Here is a 24,007-nt window from a genome sequence, read left to right as displayed (position 1 = left end):
TTTTATGTAGTACATGTACTCTTGGTTTCAACTGGTCAAATGTATTCTTAAATCAGAAAGAATTTAAACAAATATAGGCATAGGTCAGAACTTCATCAATTAGTTGGAAAAGAGAATGCACTCAGTGACTATATGGTTTAAAAGAAGCTGGGTATAAATAGCAGGAAAAACTACTTGATGTCCACTGTGAACTTTCTGTCCTCAACAAAACAATATGGAGTATACTATACTTGGTCTAAAGAATAATCTGTGTCTGCATTCACTTTTAGGTTAAACTGTTTTGGGCGTTGAGAGTTTGTTTGTTGTTTAACGTCCCTCTGGAGAATTTTTCACTCATATGGAGATGCCAACACATGCCGATGGAGAGCTGCAAATGACCTATGCTCGGCACTCAGGGCCAATGGGCAGTGAGGGATCTTTTTCATGCCAGCATCTACTGCGACACTGGACCTCTGTTTGTACGAAGGACCGGTCTCTATGTCCCACAGTGGGATTCAAACATGTGACAAAAGGATCAACTAACTCCACGACTCTAGAGCATAGGCTCTTTCCACTGCACCACGTGGGTGACAGCATTGAGAGTTAAATGTGGATATCAGAACAAGCTACTCTGGGCTTATACTCTCTATATATTGATTGATTGTATGTTGTTTAACATTCCTCTCAAGATTTTTTCACTCATATGGAGACACCACCACATGACGGTGGAGATCTGCAAATTTTGTCCTATACTCGGCACTTACGGCCATTGAGCATTGAGGGATTTTTTCGTGCCAGCACCTACTGCGACACAGGACCTCGATTTATACGGTCTCATCTTAAGGACCGGTCTCCCCATCCCACAGTGGGATTTGAACCTGCGACGTAAGGATCAACTCCTTACTTCGCTACTCTAGAGCAGACGCTCTAACCACTGCGCCACTGGGGCAACTACTCTCTATTTAAGTCACTTGTGCAATGACTTTAGTTTAATTCAAAGTTTTGTACTGATCATGTTAAGTCACATTAGCACAAATATCTTTCTGCTGACCTTGACTAATGACCATCCGCAACTATTCTGGTTGGAAACAATATGTTAATTAATGCATAATAAGTGAAATTACTATGAAAGAAAAATGGTCTACTTAAACCACAAGTTATATTTATAAAAAATATACACTGGTCTCCTTAAGTCATATGAGAGAAACATAAAATATTAAGGAGACCATTTTTTTCATATATTTTTAGGAAGCATTTATTATGAAAAAATAAAGCAAGAGTCGACTAAATGGTGTTCTATAGATCTTTGATCTGGTATTTCTTTTTAGAACAAAGCGAATTTAAAAAATCTGTATATTGTCTCCTTAAGCCATATATAATGGTCTGGTCTCCCTAGTCCTTAAATCAGAGTTATATATATATATATATATATATATATATATATATATATATATAAAGAAAAGAAGCACTAGGTTTCTTGTTTTAAAAAAATTTAAATTAAAAAATTAACAACACTGATTTCTGAATTCTCCTCTCAGAAATTATTTAATTTAGGAAAAAATAATTAGGCTTATATTACAATAAAGATTATCATTTTCCCATTAAACTTGGCTGTTTTTATCCTTGTAGGATTGGAAGCGATGAAGATGATGAGGATGCTGATGAGTCCCAGAGTGCAGATGATCCCTCTGATACAGCTGTATCACACCTGATGGAGTGTTCCATGGAACAGGATGGAACAGTGGATCCAGAGGAGGATTATGTTCCAGACGATAATGACGAGGACCAGGGGGCACGCAGTGACTCTACCACTCCCCAGAAAGACACTCCCACTCCCGAAAAAGACACACCCACCAAAGATAGCCCTGGCAAAGAACCTAATTCAAGTGTTCAGGTCAATGGACATGTAAGGAAAACAATATTTATTTTGTTTGGAAAAGTAAATATTTCTGCAATTCTTTAAGGAATAGAGTATGAACACTGCAAATCAATGAGCAATTTGTAAAATTTATATCTTAAACAATATTTGGCCAAATACTCGGTAATTACTTTGATTCAAAAGACTTTACTGTATAAAAACTTTTGACAGATGGAAGAGGAAAATGAAAATGAGATAACAGTAGAAGATTTACCAACAGGAAATCTGAACATCTCAAAAGTAAATTGATCATTTCAATAATTTTTTTTTGTTTTTTTTTGGTGGCATATATCAAAAAGGCAAACATAAATGAAGACTGTGTCTTGATTTTTTTTTTTGTAATTTATAGGAACAAATAGAGAACAAAATGAATGAAGAACAACAGAGTAATGGGGATGTGAATGCAATTTTATCCACTATGGATGGAAAGGAGGAGCTAGCCGGTGATGGACAGTTCCTCAAGGAACCTCCCACTGCTTAGTGTGTTCTCAACTATTTTGGTAGGATTTAACAAAACATGTATTGTGAATAATTTTATTTGGATTTTGGGGTTATTTGAATCACTTGAAATAAAATATAGTGATTCAGATATTTTTTTTTCAGTAAATCTAACTGGATAGAATTGCTCAATTAAATTTGCTAGAATAATGCCAGTAAATTTATAAAGCCATATTACAAATATATCAAGGTGCAGAAATGATCTGTTGGATGATTATGTAATATCATATACAGTAAACTTTGGTATCTCAACACCATCTGTACTATCAGAAAATGTTGACATGTCCAGGCTGTCAAGATATCAGAGTTAAGACTTGACGTCCAAGATTTCATTGCATAGCAAAACAGTGACTTAGCCTAATTTATTAAGTATTTCAGTAATCAGTTATTCATCTTATTTTCAACAATATTTTTAGTTTATTTTAAAATCTAAGAAGTAATTAAAAATATTTTATTGATGAAATGTGTTCTTTCACCATATCAGAAGCTTTGTTAATTTACTGAATGTTTTCCATAGGATATATTTTTGTCAGAACAGGATATGAATTGCAGCTGTTCTATCTTTAATCTGTGCAAAATCGGCACCCGGAAGACGAAAAAAAATGAATGTTTTTTCACAAGAAAAAACTCGATATAAAAAAAACAACATTTTAAAACATTTGTGTACTTGACTCACTCCATTGATTGGATTGTTGGATGCATTTTTACCACAAAACATAAAATACTGGAAAATCACTCTTTTTTTTTTTTGAGGTACGAAGAGACCCACAAATTCATGTCCACCACAAAATGTAAAATTTCATATGTATAAGTATTCAATAATTCTTCACAAAATCAAATCCCGATGAATCCATATTTTTTCCTCAAACCATGAAAATTTGACTCCACAAAAATATATAATTTTACAGTAAATGTAATTATACCCCCGCTCCGAAGGAGAGGGGGGTATACTGTTTTAACCTTGTGTGTCTGTCTGTCTGTCTGTGTGTCTGTCTGTCCGTAACAAATTTTGGTCGCAGTTTTCTCAGCAACTACTCATCGCAGATGCTTGAAATTTTAGCACAATCTTTGTTTAGGCATGCCATATGATGGGATTCATTTTTGTACTAATCCGATGTCAACTTCCTGTTTATCCGTGTGTCTGTCTGTACCACACATAACAAACTTTGGTCGCAGTTTTCTCAGTAACTACTCATCACAGGTGCTTGAAATTTTAACACTCTTTGTTTAGGCATGCCATATGGTGGGATTCATTTTTGTACTAATCCGATGTCAACTTCCTGTTTATCCGTGCGTCTGTCTGTACCACACATAACAAACTTTGGTCGCAGTTTTCTCAGTAACTACTCATCACAGGTGCTTGAAATTTTAACACACTCTTTGTTTAGGCATGTCATATGGTGGGAGAAATTTTTGTACGAATCCGATGTCAACTTCCTGTTTATCCGTGCGTCTGTCCGTACCATACATAACAAATTTTGGTCTTAGTTTTCTCAGCAACTACTCATCGCAGATGCTTGAAATTTTAGCACAATCTTTGTTTAGGCATGCTATATGTTGGGATTCAGTTTTTTACAAATCAGATGTCAATTTCATGATTATCACTGTGTTTGTCCGTAACCAAACTTGTGTATTCACATCAGAGCGGGGGTATTATTAGTGAGCATTGGCTCACAGACTTTTTGTTTCTTACATATTTGAATTGGGTTCAATGTGTTTGTTATTCATTGTAATTCTTTTGCCTTTTTCAAATGGAATTTATGATATATTATAAATAAATAAATAATAAACGACTGTATAATTATGTGGAATTACTAGTCAGTGATATTACCTAAGCTGTTAACTGTTTCATCAACATCCTAGGGTGCTTGGGCTTCGTTTACATTCTGTAGAATTCATAAGGCAATGTGCAGTCAAAACATAGGTTTGAAAGGTGTGAATTTCTTACAATGTCAAGATACATGGAGTCTTCCTTGTGTGATGAGAGACATTTGGCAAACAGGTTTAGTATAGCATAAAATTACCCTGATGTCAATATATACCAGGTACCGGTAAATATTGCTTTTGGGAATGTGAATGTACATTGAGATAAGCGGGGTAGTCGACACTATTGAGGTTGACGTATCCAAGTTTTTGCAAATCATTTATATAGTAAATACATCTAAAATCATGTACAGACATTGACATATCCCAGGTTATCAACATACCTGATGTTGAGATAACAAAATTTACCTGTCATGTAAATCTTACAAATAATAATGAACTGTTAAAAGAAAGGAAATAAAATATTTAAAAATATTTTTCTAGGTGGCCATTATTCAACGAAAGAGATACATCTGCCAAAGAAGCTTTTCTGATGGAATACAACGCTGTTTTTCATTACACATATTTTTTGAAAAATGCACACCATGTGCTAGGAATATTAGATCTTTAAGGAAATTGTTATCTTTAAGGAAATTGTTACTTTGTTAATTTTATTGAATGACTGTTGAAGTAAATTGATCCTGATGGAAATATCAAATCACTTTAGAAAATTAAATTTTTCATTGTGTTTTCATGAAAATGCTAGATGAGTTACCATTGTTTCTTCTGTCCTGATGCTTTATGAATAGTTCCTTCTGTTGTAAATGATACATAAATCAGCTCTTTATCTTTTTCACTTTCGAACATGTGGGATGTACAAAAGTTTGGCGTTGTCTATTATCTTGTTCATAAATGTATTAGCTGTGTTAAAATTGTGATGATACATCTGAGTTTACTGGTTTAACATTCATTTTGGTTGACACATTCTGTTCTTTCTCTATTTTCTTCATTCTAAATATTAAAAATTTGACAATGCCAAGAGTCAGGTAATAGAACACATTTTTTGGTCACTTTAGGCATGTATCTTGAAAAATGTCATTAATACAAGTTATTTTTTTGTAAGCACATTTATTGACACATGAACTCATTTTTTTTTTTTCAGTTTTTCATTCATACACATGCTCTAATGGAAAATACAGGGTTTGAAATTTAACATTTATTATGCACAGTGTACATTTCATCTTCATAAATACACTGGCATTGGAATATTTGTTTATGAATGGGACCAGGAAATACTGTATGTGTATTATATAGGAGGTGATGTCAAAACCATATTGAGCACTACTGTATCTAAATATCATTGATTAGCTGTGCATCCTTAATAATTTTTTTTTTCATAATTTGTAAATATACTACATTTGTAAATGAAGTAATTTTCTGTTGAAATTAAATGAAGACAAGAGTTTTATCAAATTGTATATCAAAATATGTTTGTTGTTCGTATAATAAATTACCTGTCAATTTTAACAAAAATTACCATGTGATACTTGTGCATATATTCTGTGCATTAGATGTAGAATCTCAAGATTAATATGTTAAGATCTGTAATTATTTGTTGACGTTATTCTAATATCTGTGAAGGAGAATCAACACATTCCATGTATTTTGTTGTGATATTACATCAGACACATCATCTAGGTCATCCGTCCACAAAATGTTCGCTAATCTTTAAATATGTTTTTTACTGAATTACAATCAGAGGCTATATAGTTTCAAGTCGCAAAAACTTTATCTTGTTCCGTTTTGTATATTTCTTTGTGTGTGTGTTTTTTTTAGAAGTTGTGCTACTTAAAATTATAGGGTTGTCATTTGCCAATAACTTGGATAGGTAATTAAATCAAATTGTCAGAAGTTTTTTGTGTGTATTATATATTCTACATGTATGTGTTATGTCGGACAAAGAAAGGAATATAAACTTGCAAGAGCTTTAAGGTAATTGAAGTAAGCATGCATCTTGTCTAAATGATTCATGATAATATTCAAGTCGGGATTAACTGTTCTCTACATATTAAAAGGATTAAACTGATTTACTGATACTCAGTAAATTTCAACCACTAAGAGTCATTGGGGTAAACACTTGCATGTAGTCACAAATTTTCCTTAGAAGAAGGGGAGTACAAAAAAAATTGACTTGCAGACCAAGTATCTATCTGAACGCCTCATATATTTCGCATCTAAATTTGAAAAAAATAGCATATCTATCAAAAACAAAACGTTCATGAAACAGGTTATATTTTGTTTTGAAACAGGTGCAGAGAGAGAGAGGAGAGGCACAGAGAGAATGTATACAGTCCCGTAGGAAGTAACGGGGGGGGGGAACAATTTCAGGTTTTTTGGGGGAGGGAGGACTAACAAGCAATAAAAGGTCTTCAGACATTTTTGAGGAGGCACAAGCATAATGTTTTGTATAATATACTATAAATCGGCAAATTAGTGGGGGAGGGTTTACCTCCCCCTCCCCCCCCCCCCCCTTGTTCATGCACATTTGTGTGCGAGACAAGGATCACGGGCATTAAGGAAAAAATACACACTTTTTACAAATTAATTTATACAGGATTGTTGATGCACTCAAGATTTTAATTTAAACAAAGTGGTTCATGTCAGTGGTACATGAAGAAATCCGAAAATGATGTGAAAAAGCGGTTCCAACTGCTTGTGTCTCATTGTTTTTTAGTTGTCATAAACTTCATTCATATACGGCTGTTGAACATTACTTTACATATTCATGAAAAATTAAGCTGTTCGCTCACACTAAGGTTTAAATAGATATCAAGTTCTGACCATTCATATTGATCAGAGTGATCTTAAAGTTATTCTAATCGTTCATATTTTACCACAATGCAAACTTGATCTATGACTCACCAAGGTACATGCACTCACTTATGAAAAATCAGCTTAATATCTACAAGCATTTAGAAACGAGGTCTATGGACCACAACGCTCACGTAAATCACTATGGCCCTGCTGTTCGTTCCTATAGGAGAACTTTGATTACATATTGTGGCCCGACCCTACTCCCTGGGGTCATGTTTTGAACAAACTTAAATCCACATTTCCTGAGGATGCTTCTGTATAAATTATGAATATGACTAGCCATGGCTTTCCTGTTCTTGAGAAGATTTTTCCTATGTACATTGTATATTATTATGTAAAACTTTTATCATCAATTGCCCCCCCCCCCCCTTCCTTGGGATCATGAATTGAATAAACTTGAATGAATACACTACCTAAGGAAGCTTCTTCTAAGCTTCTATAATATAAATATAACTTATCATGGCTTTGCTGTTCTTGAGATGAAGATTTTTACTATGTTTTTTAGACTAATGTAAAACTTGATTGCCCATAGTCACAACACCCTACCATCGGGGCTATGATTTGAACAAACATGTATCTTTCAATATCTGAAGAAGCTTCCATGGCTTTGCCGTTTTTAAATTGAGATGAAAATTTTTAAAGATTTTCCTATGTGTCAAACTTTGAATTATAATTATATGGCTCCACCCTTCTCTAAGGGGTCAGGATTTGAACAAAATTGAATATACACTATATAGTGAAGCTTTCCAGTCCCGTAGAACGCGGGGGGTGGGGGCCCTTTTCCTGAGTATAATATTTTGCATAGTAAATTTCCCTATAGATGCAGGTTGCCCCCCCCCCCCCTCTTTTTGAAGTTTTAAGGTCGAGCACTGGCAAGGATGTCCAGGATTTGGACAATAAATTACTTTTTTTTTTGCTTGTCAGATTTTTTGGGAAGTTGCCCCCCCCCCCCCCCCAAACTTTTGAAACCGTTGCTACGGGCTGGCTTTCACATATTAATTAAATTTCAACTCTTCTGGCCCAATACTAAGTTCTTGAAAAGAAGATTTTTTTTTTCTACATGTCTGTAAAACTTTGATCTGCACCTACATGTAATGTTGCCCCAACCTACCCCTGGGGTCATGATTTGAAATAACTTGAATTTACATTACCTGAGAATGTTTCTATACATAAGTTTCATCTTTTCTGGACTGGTGGTTCTTGAGAAAATTTTAAAAAGATATGTTATTAATTTTTCATTGATTCTTTAAGGATGTACAACACACCTACCCCAAAAATTTCCTGTCGTTTAATTTTCGCTATTTTTGTATATCTTATACATGACAATATCTACTATGTGTATGTACATTTTGGTCAAAATCGTTCGAGCCGAATTTGGACAGGAAGTTCCTAAAGTTACCCCCCCCCCTTTGGCTGATCACGAGTACAAAAAAATTTCAACCAACTAACTATAAATTCCCTTATTTTAAAATATTTAAGGTTAGCCTAGCTGTCAAAATTTGCTGAATCGTTCGTTTAACTATTAAACACACACACAAAGTGAATTTGTAGAGGTACACTTCGAGAAAAACGATTTTGAAGAATTTAAACTGAAAAACAGACAGATAGACAGTCGAGGAGGAAGCCTATAATCCCCTTTGGTTTTATCGGTAGGGTACTTGGTTAGTATGACCTTGTCCAGCTTTCTTTTTATTCAATTTTATCGGAATGTGATCGGTAAGATTTAACTTTTACTGTGAGAGCCTTGTTTCCGGTATTGTGGCTCGTTGCTGCAGAACAGCCAGTCCCATCAGTCCGACTCCGAGGCCTTGTATGCCTTATTTATATCACTGCATGAACCAGGCCTTGCTTTTTCATATTTACATATGGAGCATATTGGAAAACAAGTGAAGGTTATCCTAAAAGATGGCTCTCAGTATGAAGGCTTTGTCCATTCTATGAACACACACACTGGCAAACTTACGCTGCACAAAGGTATTTTTTGTCCACTTACTTCGTAAAGTAGTAGATTCAGTCGTAATTCAGCGAACTTATGGTTCAAAAAAAAATACTGTTTTGGGAATCTTTTTCGAAAAAATGCATACAATTTAGATTGGTTGCATTGCATCTCTTTTTTTTTTTTTTTACCATAGGCAGCTGCATTGTTTAGAATAGCTACAAATTATTATACTTTTGATTTATTCATTCTCGAAAGCTATAACTGGAAAAATGACAAATTTACTCAAAGAGAAAAGTGAACTTTATTGTAATAAATGGTTACAGGTAGACTAAAATTTTGTTAAAAGAGGAAAAGAAATGACTGCTTTGACACATGTTTGAAGTGACTGGCATCTACCTGAAGATTTCAATCAAAACTTGAAGAATAAAGCTTTTTGAGTGTGCTTGCACATCTGAACTACATTTTCTGACTTTTTTCAGAATTTCATATCTATTATTGAGATATTCAAGTAGAATTCCTTGTCACCACTTTACACACCAGTGTTTTTTATGTCTTAACAATTTGTTTCCTAACATAGACCTATAATAAAAGAAGTCAAGTGTAATTTTCTAATGTTTTTATTGATGGTTAAAAAATATGATGTTGGACTGGTCATTGAAATGTTTGGATGCTATGATGTTATTTTTTACATCATTGACCAAATTTGTTAATCATCAGGTTTAACGGGATCATTGAATATGAGTCAACAAGAATAAAAATTTCAATGTATATGTGGAATATGTCATAAATAAAAGTAAACACATGATAAAAGCAAAACCAATTATTGACAGGGCTCTCTGGCAGAGTGTGTTTTCCAAACCACCAATTCAAACTGTTGCCTTGGGCCTTAAAGCCTCAGGCTATTTCCTGGTCCAACTATAAGCATGTCACTCTTTAACCCAGTCACTCATTGTGTCACATAACTTCTCTCTGTGGATTATCACTTGAATAAACAGGACATGGTTCTTATTTATAAATAAACATTTCCTGATTAGTTGTGATTAAGTTAGTAAAACCTCAAATCTGTAGATAATTTCATTGTTTTTATATACACTTACAAGAACATATTGTGATAGGTTAGCTTGAAGACAAATGAAACACACATGATATATATACATAGAGTGTTAAACATAGAAATGGAGGCAGAAAGAGTGAGAGAAAAAGATACAAATGATATGATCACTAAGTCTTAATAAAATTAGAACTTGCACTTCTTTTTAAAATGGATTTCAAAATAGTGCATTACATTTCCACTGAAAAAAAAAACTCCAAGACCTTCCGGGAAATAAAGATATGTTCTTCTGTATGAAATTCCATACTTTTTTGAATTTTCATAATTTACAAGGCAAGGGATTTTTTTTATGCAGTACAATGCACAAAACGTAGTCCATATTATATCGACATTGTTTGGTTTTTATTCTGTTATAATTTTATATTTATTTAAGTTACCAATGAAGATGGGAAAAAGCTTCAAGGGATACAACACTTCTTTAATAATGAATTACAAAATAGTAAGTAGTTATAGCTACATAGCTTTCATTATGAACCTATACACATTACATTCTTACCATCGTATCATATATTTATTGTCATGTTGATTAGACTTGTATTAATACTATCAAGATGAATTTGAACTGTATTTTTAGGTCACCTGAATCACTCAGGAAACTTTACCCCATTAGCTGTCTTGTAGAAAATTGTTACATGTACTTATTTAAGATTTTTTCCCCCTGAATTTTCATTTCAGTATATGCTTTTGAAAAAGAATTACCATCATCAAGCAAGAATGAAGAGGAAAAACTGGTGGATAAAAAGTAGGATGAATTATAATTTAGAGCAATTGATGTTATCAGAAGAGTGTTTTCTTTTCTGCTCTTTATTTATTTGTTACCCTTTTTCTTTAATTAATAGTCAAAATTGAATTTTGAACATTGACAAAAGGCCTTGAATTGTAAGGAGTAAGTTTATAGGAAAGAAATACATGTATTGTAAAACCAAATTGCCATTGCTACACATGTAGATATTTGTAAATCATTAGTTACAGTCAAACCTCGTTATCTCGAACTGGAAGGGACCAAGAAAATACTTCGAGATAACTGAGGATTCGAGATATCCAGGATAGAATGCTTAAGGAATAAGCACTTGGGACTTCCAAATCACTTCGACATATCCATGGTATTCGAGATATCCATGTTCGAGATACTGAGGTTCAACTGTATTTGTAATTTTAATCCATGTGCAAGAAGAAATATTTGCATTAACTTATCTTTAGCATGAAATGATTATTCAAATACTGTAAAATCACATATTTTCATGGGGTCAAATTTTTCGAGGTTTGAGAAAAAAATCTTAGTTTGTGGGGATTTGATTTCATGGTTTGAGAAGTAATGATTAGTAATGGATCTTATGGATGTGGTCATGAATTCGTGGGTGTCTCCATACCTTGAAAACAATGAAAATTAAACCCCCACAAAAATTAGTGATTTCACAGTAGGCCCTACATTAAATAATTTTGCAGAGAGACTGGAAGGAAGATGATACATTCAAAGTATGTACCAGCTCATCTACAGAGAATGAGGGACTTTAACCGCAATTCTGTTTTATTATCCAACATTGCCAGTAATGGTGTAGACAATACAGTCAAACAAGGTATTGCTTAAATGTTTTAATGGACTCAAGATACACTATAATGCTAAAAGAATCAGTACTAATTATGGACATTTTTGGTTGTTTGTTTTAATTCTATTGATTAATATATGAAATATCTATTTATTTTTGTCTCCGTGTCTTTCTTACAGACAACAAAAGTTCTGACTATGACTCAAGCAGTGACCCGGAGACTCTGGAAGGGGGCACCGATGCCCCTTATGTTGTCATCAATAAAATGGACAGGAAATACCAAGATGCTGTAAGATTACTTATACACATTCTGGTCTTCGAATATTTAACCAATTGAGCTTGGAGAATTCATTGAAACAGAACTTGTTGAAAGATATACATGTATATGTGAAAAAAGGATTATGCATATTCACACAGTAAAAATAAAAAAAATTCTGTATGTTTAATGTGTATACAATGTATTTGGTTTCACATATTGTAGATTGATGCAGTATTGAATTGTGCTGTGGTAGGTTTGGCCATGCAGGGTGTATGTATAGGAAGATCCGGCGAGGTCTGTTGGGTACAGGTAAGTAACTCTAGAAAGGTCAGAGTGTTATAGATTTAAACATGGAAGAAGTATTTCATTTCTGTTTCTGGTTTTCTCTATAATTTTTCATCGTATAGGTACACTTTGATAATGTGGGATAAAACAATTCCTGATGTTTAGGCCAAAATAAAAAATACCTTTGTTTCCCCTAACGCAACCGACCCAATTAAATCCCGCCGACTGAAAAGTTTTTTTAAGAAGATTATTCAAATATTTTTTTTTAATGTTTATCAACTTTTTTAAAATACGATTTCATGAAAACCCGTTCTTATCAGAAATTCAGAATGTATTTTCAAAGCTGCTGTCGGAAAAAAAATTATTTACCTACCTACCTACCCAACTTCAAATTTTAGGCTCGGGTTAGGGGAAACAAAGATATTTTTAATGATGGCCTTAATTATTTATTTTATTTTTTGAATAAAAAGGAAAAAAAAGTATAACATTTATTAATATTAAAATTCACAATCTTTCTGCTTTTCAAATTTTTTTCATTATGATTACTCAGTGAATAGAAGTGTGTAAAGTGTAGATAATATTTTTTAATTGTAATTTTCAGTTTGCAACTGACAAAAATGTATTTTTGTTTGATGTGCTTGAGTTGTCAGCAAATTGCTTTGAAGAAGGAATAAAAGATATTCTGGAAAATCCTGACATTCTAAAAGTAAGTAGACATCAGAAAGATTGGGGGATGTACCAAAAAAAAAAAGAATGCTTAAGTTAGAATGTGTTGTTTTAAATACAATGTATTTAAAAAGACATCATACATTTTCTCAGATTACATACCGTATATACTCGCCTATAAGTCGTTTTTTTTGGGAGTTGAATTTTGGTCCAAAACTCTATGTCCGACTTATAGGCGAGTCATAAAAAGATTAGTATTTTTCTGGACGGCAAAATGTAGAATTTTGTATTAAAACACTTTCCACGATTATCATTGAACAAGGTCTGGATATATTATATCATTCATGTATTCTAAAATTATACATAAAGTACAAGTATTTACATATTTTGATAACTTTTTTATCGTAAGTGTGCATTATGTATGTTTCCTAATGATTTAAAATTAAATATCGGCGTCATTTCTAAAAAATATTAATCGAAACCAGGTTAAAACATCAGAGCATTGATTTGAAATTGTCAACTGATTCTGGCAAAAAGTTGTACCGATACATAAGTGGGTCAATAGCAAATCCCTCCAAAATAACCTCAAAAAAATACTACCGACTTATAGGCAGACCGACTTATAGGCGAGTATATACAGTACATTTAAAAAAAAACCCACATAATTCATCACATAATCTCCTTGTGGTTAATACTAGCTTAAAGAACAAAACCAGTAAAAATTAAATCATCACAGTGCAATGCAGAAATACACATACATGTACCATCATGTTCCTAAGTTTTGTAAATTAAAAAATCTTGAAGACTAACATTTCATCTTGTTACAGGTAACCCATGACTGTAGATTAATGTCTGATTACCTATTCCATTGTCACAACATCAAGCTCGTCAATGTTTTTGACACACAGGTGAGAGATTTTAAAATTTAAAAATACTAGATTTGTTCTGATAGAGTACATGGGATTACTGGTACCATTTTACTGAACAATATTGGTTAAAAATAATTTCATGTAAGTTATAAAGACATCAATGCAAGCCACTGGTTTTTGTGTTCATTCTGTTTCCACAATCAGTTTGAAGAAATAGATCGGAAACAAAAATCTGTTGTTTGTGATGATGTTCCTAAGATTTTCTTATTTAACTACAAGCATAGGAATTGTGGATTATGGTATGAATTTTTTACACAATCATAGTTCTTTAACCGCTCCTTTATTGCTGTAGAAAATGTGTATAGGGAGAAAAGTCACCTCTCTTTTATAAATGAGGCAAAATTATTTGCAAGTGTGAATTTTCAACTGTATGCAGTAAGTCTTCAATCCCATATTTATACTCCCCCAAACAAAGTTTGGAGGTATATAGGAATCACCTCATCCATCTTTCTTTCCATTCAGCTGTATTGCAGCTATTCATCTGACTGTCCATGGAATCTTGTCAGGGTTATAACTTTGTTGTCAGGGTTATAACTTTGTCGTCAGAGTTATAACTTTGTCGACAGGGTTATAACCGTTGTCAGGGTTATAACTTTGTAATGAAGAATCATCAGAAGCTTATACTTGTTACAAAAGTTGTATATGACTTGCGGGTGTGCTGTGACCTTGACCCAAGGTCATTCTGGCAAGTTCAAGGTTACTGGCAGAAAACGTATAATATTTGTGTTTGAATGGAGAAACATTGTAAGTTCATTCCCCATTGCTTATGACCTGAAGGTGGGTCATGAACTTGACCAAGATCATTGATCAAGTTAAAGGTCACTGTAATAAAAATGTTTAAATTAAGTACTGACCATATCTTGTAATGTAGAACATTAGAGAATTATACTTATCACAAATATTGCATATGACCTTGACCTGAGGTCATTACAGCAAGTTCATGGTCACTAGTAGAAAAAGTGTATTATTCTTGTCTGGAAGAGAGGCTAACTGGAAGTTGACACTTGATAGATGACACAAAGATTGTTTATGGCATAAAGGTGTGTCATGAATCTGACCCAAGTCATTTTGGCAAGTTCAAGATCACTAGCAGAAAAAGCGTCTAGTATGTAACTTTCGAATAGAAAAGCAATGGAAGTTCATACTTCACTCATACATCACACAAATATTACTTATGTCTTGAATGTGTGCCATGACTTTGACCCAAGATCATTCTTGCAAGTTCAAGGTCATTTGATATGAAATTGTGTCCAGTTCCTTGCTCTCTAATGGATAGGTATTGGATGTCAAAACTTTAAAGATTATTCATGAGCTCACATAACCTTGACCCAAGGACCCAAGGTCATGCTGACAAGTTCATAGTCACTGAAAATTCATGGCAGGTCCATAATTCTCTAAATCAAAAACAATGGATGTCCATATTATATATTATACTCAAAGATTATTTAAGGTAAAAGTCTTTTTTTTTAAACTAAGGTTATTTTGGAGAGTTCAAGGTCATATTTAGAAAATTGTATATGGGCACCTTCAAAGAATTGCAGTGAGGAGTACAGTTTTGTGAGCTTGCTCACAGTGCCTCTATTTATGATTGATATCCAAGGCATGGCTAAACATATAGCTTTTTGAAACAAAAAAAATAAACAAAATATTCAAATTCATGTAGTCTAAATGAGCCATAAGTACATGTATCTTGTTAACATTTATTGATTTGAGTTATATTTAAGGTGGCTGATGTGTTTGTGGATCGCGTTTTCAAGGGAGGTGACTGGCCTCGGTATGTTAAAGGTCTTGCTGATTGTGCATTGAATAACCTAGATCTGGAGCCAGAACAAGTGTTTAATCTGAAGACCAGAGAGAAGATAAAAAAGGTGATTTAACATAGGGGAAAAGTGAATTTCTTATTAATTGAAAAACAATCAATTGACAAAAAAGCTATTCTTGTTTTTTGAAAGATAATGTAATTGTACATATTTTAGTGCCTTTCATGCTGTTTCATGTCCGATAATTTAAGAATTTTTTTCTTCACTCAAAAATTTTTTATATATCAAAGTTTACATGCTAATAAAATCATTCATTTAAATTTCTTTGCAAGAAAATTAATAATTTTGGTGTTTCAGTGATTCAAAGTTTGAATTTCTCAATATGCATATTTTGATAGTTTATGCATATGAAAAGATTGAACGTCCATTACCAAAGGAATATTGTCCATGTCATAGTTTCCACCATCCGTACTGTATGGTTAATTCATTAATGCCAGATCCTTGTATTTATTCTTCCAATCAGCTACATGTAGCTATTCAAGAAAGAAATGACACTTATGATGGCAATTTGTGCCTGTGTACATAGGATTAATTAATCATATGCAGAACAGAGTACATCTACAGTACATGTATATATGTAAATGTTATAATTAAAATTATTTTGTTTTTGTGATTAGAGTGATGAAGAGATTTGGGCCACCCGTCCCATCAGCCGACCACTGTTAGATGCTCTCTTTAAAAATGTAGTTCATTTACGGCCGCTGCGACAAGTCCTCATTGAGAAAATGATGGCAGAATATGTAGCAGGTGTTGATGTTTATCTGTCTCAGGTCCGAGACTCCTCCATGAAAGATGCCAAAATGCACCAGGTCAGCTGTAAAATAGATAATCTTGCAAATGTTTGCTTTTTTATGCCCCACCATGAATATGTCTGAGGCATATAGTGTTTGTAATGTCTGTCTTCCATCCTTCTGTCACATTTAGCATTTAGCTCAGTTTCAAAGAAACTATTCAAGATATTTTTATCAACTTTCGTATGGTGACACATATTGATGGTATTCAACTGCATCAACATTTTTTGACTTTGACTTTTCTTTTGACCTTGATGTTACTTTTCTTAAATTTATTAGTAATTATCTGAATTTCAAAGAAGCTGAAGATATTTTTATCACATCTTATATGCTTATACATATTGTTGAGAGCTGTTCAACTGTATAAACATTTTTTGACCTTGACATTTTTTTACCTTGATTTCAATTTGTGTTAAGCTAAATTTCAAAGAAACTATTCAAGATATTTTATCAAATTTTATATACATGTACTTATAGATATTTATGAGAGGAATTTAGCTGCATCAACATTTTTTACATCTACTTCATGATTTGTTACTGAGTACTAAACTAACTATTTTGTTTATCCCTTACATCCCATATCTCTTGCTTTTGGGCAACATACATGTATCTTCATCTATCAGGGCTCGACATTAACTTTTTTTCCTACTTGTCCATTCGGACAAGTGACCAAGACATTTACTTGTCCGAACTTCAACTTCACTTGTCAGAAAATGTTTCAATAAAGATCTAATACTGTCAACTTGAAAACTAAAATAAAGTCCATTACACATGACATGTGCTTGATTGATTCGTGATGTTATTGATAAGTACAACAAACACATAAAACATAATTTTATCCAGGCTTTCTGTTCTGACAACAACAAAAATGTCCACAAGTGAACCTGTCAACATCAAACAGAATCCAAACTTCGTTGAGTTCGTAAGTTCCATGCCTTTTCAGTACATGTAGTATGCAATTAGTGAACTTCGATCCCAATCGAATGTGAACTCAATTAAAAGTGATCCCTATCGGGATCGAAGTCCGGTTTTTATGTACAGCTTCCTGAAACTACTGATTAACTTTCAACAGTTGTTCTTTTTATTATTTAGAGACTCCTTTACATTAAAATGCGCTTGTCCAATCGGACAGCAAAATTCACTTGTCCGTAATTTTTTTTCACTGGTAGCAGACAAGCGTTGATGTCGTGCCATGTCTATCAGTTTATTTTCATTTCATGTATGCTTCTATGGATCCTTTACAGTGTTGTGTTTATACTAAGACAGGTGACTGTAAAGGCCCTCGGGCCTCTTGTTAAAATAGAAAACATGTGTGTCCTTCAGTCTAAAAGTTTTGTAATGTATCCTTCATCCACAAGACTATGCTACTATATGTAGAAAAAGAAGATTAGCTGATATATTAGGACTGGCAAAGTATATCTCCTGCTACCTTCACCAAAATAACACATTTTGAATAAAATAATTTATATCTCTCTGCAGGCCAATCTTCTACCCATGGCATTCCAAGGCCTACGAAAACTGATGCCTCACTATCACAGTTATCAATGGAGTAACAGAAGGCAAGATACTGAAACCTCTAATGTGAAAGGTTTCACAGACAACATTTTACCTATACGGGATCCCAAAGTAATCATTAGCCATGATTCTATTTGGCACCAAGGACCATATCAGGGTAAACTTTAAAGACTCTTCTGTGCATTCATTATTTAATTCTTCCAGCAAGAAATTTTACTCAAGTCAGAATTTGTTCACTGATTTATGATGGATACTTAAAGATTATTGATTTGCACACATTTTTTATGTTCATTTATACTTTAAAAGTGAATTATTGATTGAGTGTGCTTTCTTTGACTTCAGGTCAGCATATGTTCAAACAGGTGGCTAGTCATTTAAAGTTTGTAAATGAGGATGGAACTCCAGTCAATGTGGAAAATCACAAGAAAGAGAGTACTCCAGAAAAGATAGAAAGTCAGAGATCTGTTAATTCTTCCTCCTCATCAACCATCACTCCTCACATCAGCCCAGTCAAGAAAATGCAGCAGAAACAATCTGAGAATAACACAGCAGAAGTGCCTGTTTTAAATGGTGAAGCAAAGAGAAGCCCTGCATCTCCAATGAAAGGTCTTTCTCATCTGAAAGAAGTTTTGGAAATGCAGAAAGCGATGAAGGAGTCTGAATCGGAGGAAGTGTCAACTGGGACGTTGATAAGATCGGTTCTGAAGCAGACGGATCCCAAGAAACTGGAACATAAGGAGGAAGATGATGAGGCATATGCATTTAGGCCAGCTGGTGTTATGGTGCATGCAAAGAAAAATGACAAGACAACTATGAGAAGACAGAGGGAGATAGATGAGTTGGAGCTGGAAATGGCTCAGTATGTCATGGATAATCAGAACGTAGAAAATTCACAGCATGAGGAATTGGATTATGATGATTGGGGAGGTACTAGGAGGAACCTTGTTATTGACAGTCAGGAAAAGAGAGACACTTTCTTGAAGAAGTTTCTAGCAATGGCTGCCAAAGAGAATGCAATTAAACAGTCTAATTATGATCTCCAACAAAATACTGTCCAAACTCCTACAAGCCATGGAGATTCTAACATACTCCAAAGTTTTGCTGCAGTGAGAAGTCCTTCATCTGTTGCAAGTGATACTCAAGGAAACCTTACTTCTCCTCAGCAATACATGCAAAACTATTTAACCAAACATGAAAACTCAGTGAGTAATGATAATGAAAGTGTGCAAGGATCTGGCACTTTGACACAAGGCAGCATTGCAAGTTCTCATCAAAGATCCACTAACACAGGCCACCTAACTCAGCACAGGTGTCTGTATCGAGGCCAGATATCCAAGGCTAAATCACCGTCACCCTCCCAAAGTGGGGGATCAGTTCTCAATACCAGCTTACCATCTTCGTCAGAACCACCAATTTCAAATCAGAGTCACAGATCTGTTAGTCTTCCTGCAACACCTGTCAGCACCAGTGAGAAGTCTTGTGAAAATCTTCAACAAAATGGAAGTAAAGTTGTGTTAAATGGTACATCACCTTCTATTGCAAATCTTTCCAAACTAGCTTCGATTATTGCTAAATCTTCAATGAGATCTACATCGTCTGCTGACAAAGAACATTCTAAAGACTTGACCAATTCATCAGTGTCATCCACTCCTCGTAAACCCACCAACAGTGTTCAGGAAGCATTCTTTACTAATCGTATTTTATCGTCCGTCCACTCCAATTCTTCTAGATCCACCACTAGTGTTCAAAAGTCATCCAATAATGACAGTTCAAATGCATCATCTACATGTATGAATGAGAATACTCAGGAAAAAAGTCCAGGAAGTGTGAGTGCAGCTCTATCATCTACAAACAGCAAAATACAGAGACTGAAAATTCTTGCAGAAGCAATGAAAAAGCCTGATTAATGATTCCATCATTTTGTGTAAATGCAGCCATAACATATACAACTGAAATGAATGTTGCCATACAGTAAAATTTAATGCATTAGAAAATAGCACATTATAACTTGGTAAGGCAAGCTCTGCTCCCAGAAGTAGTCAAATTCCAAAGAAAAATAATCAGACGATTCTGTAAGGGTACTTGGTACTGTAAAATCCTTTATTTTTGTGGGGTCAATTTTTTTTTGTGGTTTTGGAAAATATTTGATTCTTGGGGAATTGATTTCATGATTGAAGAAGTGTAAAGTTATTTAACTTTGAGTATTTTTACATTTCATGGAGATCATAAAGTAACAGATCTCTTCATACTACAATATTAAAACAAGGAAAATTAAATCCTCATGAAAATAAGTGATTTCACAGTACAACAAGATGGCAAAAATTATTTGAGAAGATTTTGTTAAAACTTTTAAAGTTGTACATGGTACTTTAGTGGAATTTACTTTTGGTGCAGTCATTTTGTGTGAATCATAAACACCAAAATATGATTTTATTATAAATATTATATAATTCAGATACTAATAATCTGGATACTTCCCCTGCCTGACAAAATTTGTAGGGAACAGAATTTATATCTACCAATTATAAAAGGGATAATTATTTGAGTAAACTTGGGGATGCATAAATTCAGATGATTTGCTTGGGAACACAAAAGTCTGGATTAATGAGGCTTGACTGTCAATATTATACATTGTATGTGGAAATACTGATAGATCTAATTCATGGTTTTGTCATCATAACTTTCAAATGCATAATATGTTTTAAAACTACAGGGAAAGAAAAATCACTTTGCTGTAAGTGTGAATTCATTACAAGTCTATTTTCTGTAACTGTGTTATAATGTCCTTGCTTAGTAAGTAAACTATGATGTTTTACTCTAGCAGCGTTTTTTTTTTTTTTTTTTTTTTTTTTTTTGAGGATTGAACCAAGAAAAAAATACTGTAAAAATGAATGTTTTCCAATAACAGAGAGTATAGAATAATTCAGGACCACTCAAAAGCAGAATTTGTATAGAAACTGTTTGTTGTAAGTCATTTTTTTTTCACTGAATGGAAAAAAACAAAAATGCTTTATAAGACAGTATAGTTTTGCATGTAATTTTTATGATATTGGTGAATGGTCACATGATTTTTTTGTCAAAATACTTGTCTTGAAGACATTTGTAGAGAGTACAAATGTACACAGCCATTGGTGCCATGCTTTGAAAAAAAATGTTAAAACGTTTTCTATTCATTGTGGGGTTAAATGAAAGATTCAAGACAAAAATTTACATATTGTTATTTTGTATCCTTTATCTGAAATACTCATGTCTGAATGAACTGCATTTGCTTGCCTCATTGTTTCCATTAGACGCTTCCCAGTTGTACTAAACATGATTTTTTTTGCATGAACTGCAAGTTGTTTAAGAAGAAGCTTTCTGAATAAACTGTGAACATAAAAATAGGTGATATTGCTATAGAAGTGATTATTGAAGAACATATTGTTGTAAAGCTATGATTGTTAGTGTATATCTGTTGTTAGATGCATACATGTGAAAATTGTTTGAGAAAGTCAATAAGACAAATATTTTTATGCATGCAGGGTTGTCCCTAAGACCCAGGAAATTTCCCCGCCTATAATGGCGTAATTCCCCAGTTATTTTGGTATTCCCCCTCTATTCCCTGTTAAGGGACCCTGAACCCTCTTCTATGTTTTTAATGTCCCCTGCTATTTCAATTCTTAGGGACAACCCTGTGCATGTATATGTGGGCTGGTTATTGGTGGCAGTAATAGATTCATATTAAGCATCCATCGCATTGATTTTTAAAGAAAGGGAAATAGTAGTCAAATTATACTACATGTACTACTTGATTACTGTAAATGGATTGTTATTGATTGCAATTATGTGATATCACCAATTGATTAAGTAATATTGCTTAAATGAATCAATGAAATCACCCATAGGTGATGTCACATTTATCCCCTGTTCCAGTAGGTGATATCACTTATTCAGTATTAATAGGTATATCACATATTCATTATTAATAGGTGATATCATTTATTCATTACTAATAGGTGATTTCACTTATTCAGTATTATTCAGTATTGGTAGCTGATCTCGCCAGTCTGATTCATAGAATTGCAATCTCTTAGTGATAAATAATTGGTATACCTTTAAAAATTGTTTCCTATATAAATCTATGCTTAAAAAGTATAACATTTCCAATGATTTACTGAGCGGTCCAAAAATGGATGTTGGAGCGTTGAGTGAGATATTGGACTTGTCGGAGAGATAGTGGACCGCTGTGACGTTTTTTTAACGTCACACTGTTTGCCAACGGCCTCAGGCAAACAGTTTGCTTCTTGGGTCCGACAAAACGCACGTTGCCCTCGAAGTCAGTCAATAAATGTATATCAGTGAATATGGAGCTTTTAAGTCGAAAACAACTGTTCTTGTGCTCTTCTCCACAAGTGTGTCAATGATAGTGAATATGGAGATTTTTTTAAAGATGCCCGAGATCCATTTACCTGTAAAACGAGTTTATGGACAAGCTGAATCATCATGTGTGATTATATCTCAGGCCCGTAGGAAGCAGTTTCAGTTTGGGGGTGGGGAGGGGGCACAGCCATACATTTTCAGTTGGGGACACTATCAACTACCAAAAATTCCTTGACAAGCAATTAAAAAAAGGGTCATCAGACGTTTTTATTTAGGGGGCACAAGCATATAGTAGCTATGTTTTCTATAGTAATCTATAGATCAGCAAAATTATTGGGGCACGCCCTCGCCCCCCCCCCCCCCGTTCCTACGGCCATGATCTTCAGTAGTTTTGCACAAAAAATACATGTTACTTAAAGATTCTATATTTAAATAGAGAAAAAGTCTAAATAGCTGAATGAAATTATTTTCCCCATTGAGAATCTGTCTACAGAATGGAAGAAAACATGAATTACCTATTTGAATAAGCGATGTCACTTATTGATTTTGAATAGGTGATATCACTAATTGGAATTGGTGATATCATATTTGAATAGGTGATTTATGTATATTTAAATAATGATTTGAATCGGTGACATTGCCTATTCCATGTAATTCCATGCTAATTACATGTAATATCGCATATCCGATGATGTCACTTTTTCAAAAGTTTTTGGGTCTCTTCATATCACGAAAACAATGAAAACTTAGGCACCCACGAAAATAAGAGATTTTAAGGTTAAGTGATATCACTGCTTTATGTTCTGAATTGTTGAAATCAATTTGAATTATTGAAATTAACAATCCCATTTGTTTGTAAATGTATTAATAATCGGCAGTAGATTTTAAAATGGCGCCTTCTGGATCATCAGGTTAATAGCAGTTTGTGTGAGAACAATAATTGTTTACATTTTTTTTAGGGGGGGGGGGGGATAAATTTTCATGAAAAAACTTTTTATCCAGATTTGAAGCTGTTTTGGGGTTTGAAGTGGTACATTGTTGTACAATTTGAGACTGTTTACTTTTATCGAAAGAAAGGCAGCTGCATTCTGTCAAATAGATGCAATAGTTTTAAGTTCAATGCTGATGTAGAAAGTACTTGTTGATATTTTGCAAGTTTTGAACTCTGTAAATGAGAATTGTCCTTTTTTATAATGCTTTAAACCTTGACATTGTACGACATAAAGTTAGTATTCCATTAGATGCATTTGTTTTTTTTTTTTTATGAATGATATTAAGTTTTAAAAGATTTACGTGTTCGAATTGTGTTCTAGAAACTTTCGTTTTTGTATTCAAATCTATGCATTTTTGAGGATTGTTTATAAGGCAATAAACATCCGAGTATTTCTGTAATTTGTCTAATCTTCTTTCATGCTATATATACGTGTCAGGGTGTCTTGGATTGCATCTTGCCGCGTTTGCACTTCGAAAAAAAAAGAATAAAATATGCCAAAGTTGTGAAATGGTGTAAAACCGCGGTTTTGATGTGACAGGTATTATAAATAAAAATCTTGCGAAGAAAAGAATACGACACTGCAAAGTTGTTGATTTTAGGAATAGATTGTGTAGTATATATAATTGTAACATTCCGCACAGTAAGTTTGATAAAGACTAGGATTTTTGACATCATAGACAACTGCTCTGCCAATAAAAAGGAAGTCGAAAATTTTCATAA

The 24,007-nt window shown here is 33.6% G+C and overlaps 2 protein-coding genes across 2 annotated transcripts in view; both read left to right on the top strand.

Moving 5' to 3' along the window:
- Positions 1-6,109, top strand: part of LOC133191862 (pericentriolar material 1 protein-like) — a 54,647-nt gene extending 48,538 nt beyond the window's left edge. Inside the window, exons 36-39 of the mRNA XM_061327598.1 lie at positions 1,609-1,885; positions 2,069-2,137; positions 2,247-2,397; positions 4,703-6,109. Coding sequence (XP_061183582.1) covers positions 1,609-1,885; positions 2,069-2,137; positions 2,247-2,378 — 478 coding nt within the window. The 3' untranslated portion in view covers positions 2,379-2,397; positions 4,703-6,109. The remainder of the gene's footprint in view (positions 1-1,608; positions 1,886-2,068; positions 2,138-2,246; positions 2,398-4,702) is intronic.
- A 2,788-nt stretch (positions 6,110-8,897) lies between these two features.
- LOC133191860 (uncharacterized) lies at positions 8,898-23,685 on the top strand. The gene is made up of 12 exons (XM_061327597.1): positions 8,898-9,046; positions 10,496-10,561; positions 10,798-10,864; positions 11,569-11,699; positions 11,849-11,958; positions 12,151-12,237; positions 12,815-12,919; positions 13,707-13,787; positions 15,533-15,676; positions 16,246-16,437; positions 17,899-18,091; positions 18,277-23,685. Exons 1-12 carry the CDS (start codon positions 8,938-8,940, stop codon positions 19,839-19,841), a joined length of 2,850 nt encoding a protein of 949 aa, XP_061183581.1. The 5' UTR covers positions 8,898-8,937; the 3' UTR covers positions 19,842-23,685.
- The last annotated feature ends 322 nt before the right edge of the window (positions 23,686-24,007 follow it).

The sequence above is a fragment of the Saccostrea echinata genome, unplaced genomic scaffold (genome assembly GCF_033153115.1).
Source record: "Saccostrea echinata isolate AGI-Se365-2 ecotype Australia unplaced genomic scaffold, CSIRO_AGI_Sech_v1 ptg000025l, whole genome shotgun sequence".
NCBI lineage: Eukaryota > Metazoa > Mollusca > Bivalvia > Ostreida > Ostreidae > Saccostrea > Saccostrea echinata.
This window is presented reverse-complemented; position numbering and strand designations above follow the sequence as displayed.

Bases quoted from the DNA above. Each gene is read 5' to 3' on its own strand.
- LOC133191860 (XM_061327597.1), top strand. From the start codon at position 8,938: ATGGAGCATATTGGAAAACAAGTGAAGGTTATCCTAAAAGATGGCTCT. The intron at 9,047-10,495 runs GTATTTTTTGTC...TATTTATTTAAG, and splicing joins CAAACTTACGCTGCACAAAG to TTACCAATGAAGATGGGAAA. The intron at 11,700-11,848 runs GTATTGCTTAAA...TCTTTCTTACAG, and splicing joins AGACAATACAGTCAAACAAG to ACAACAAAAGTTCTGACTAT.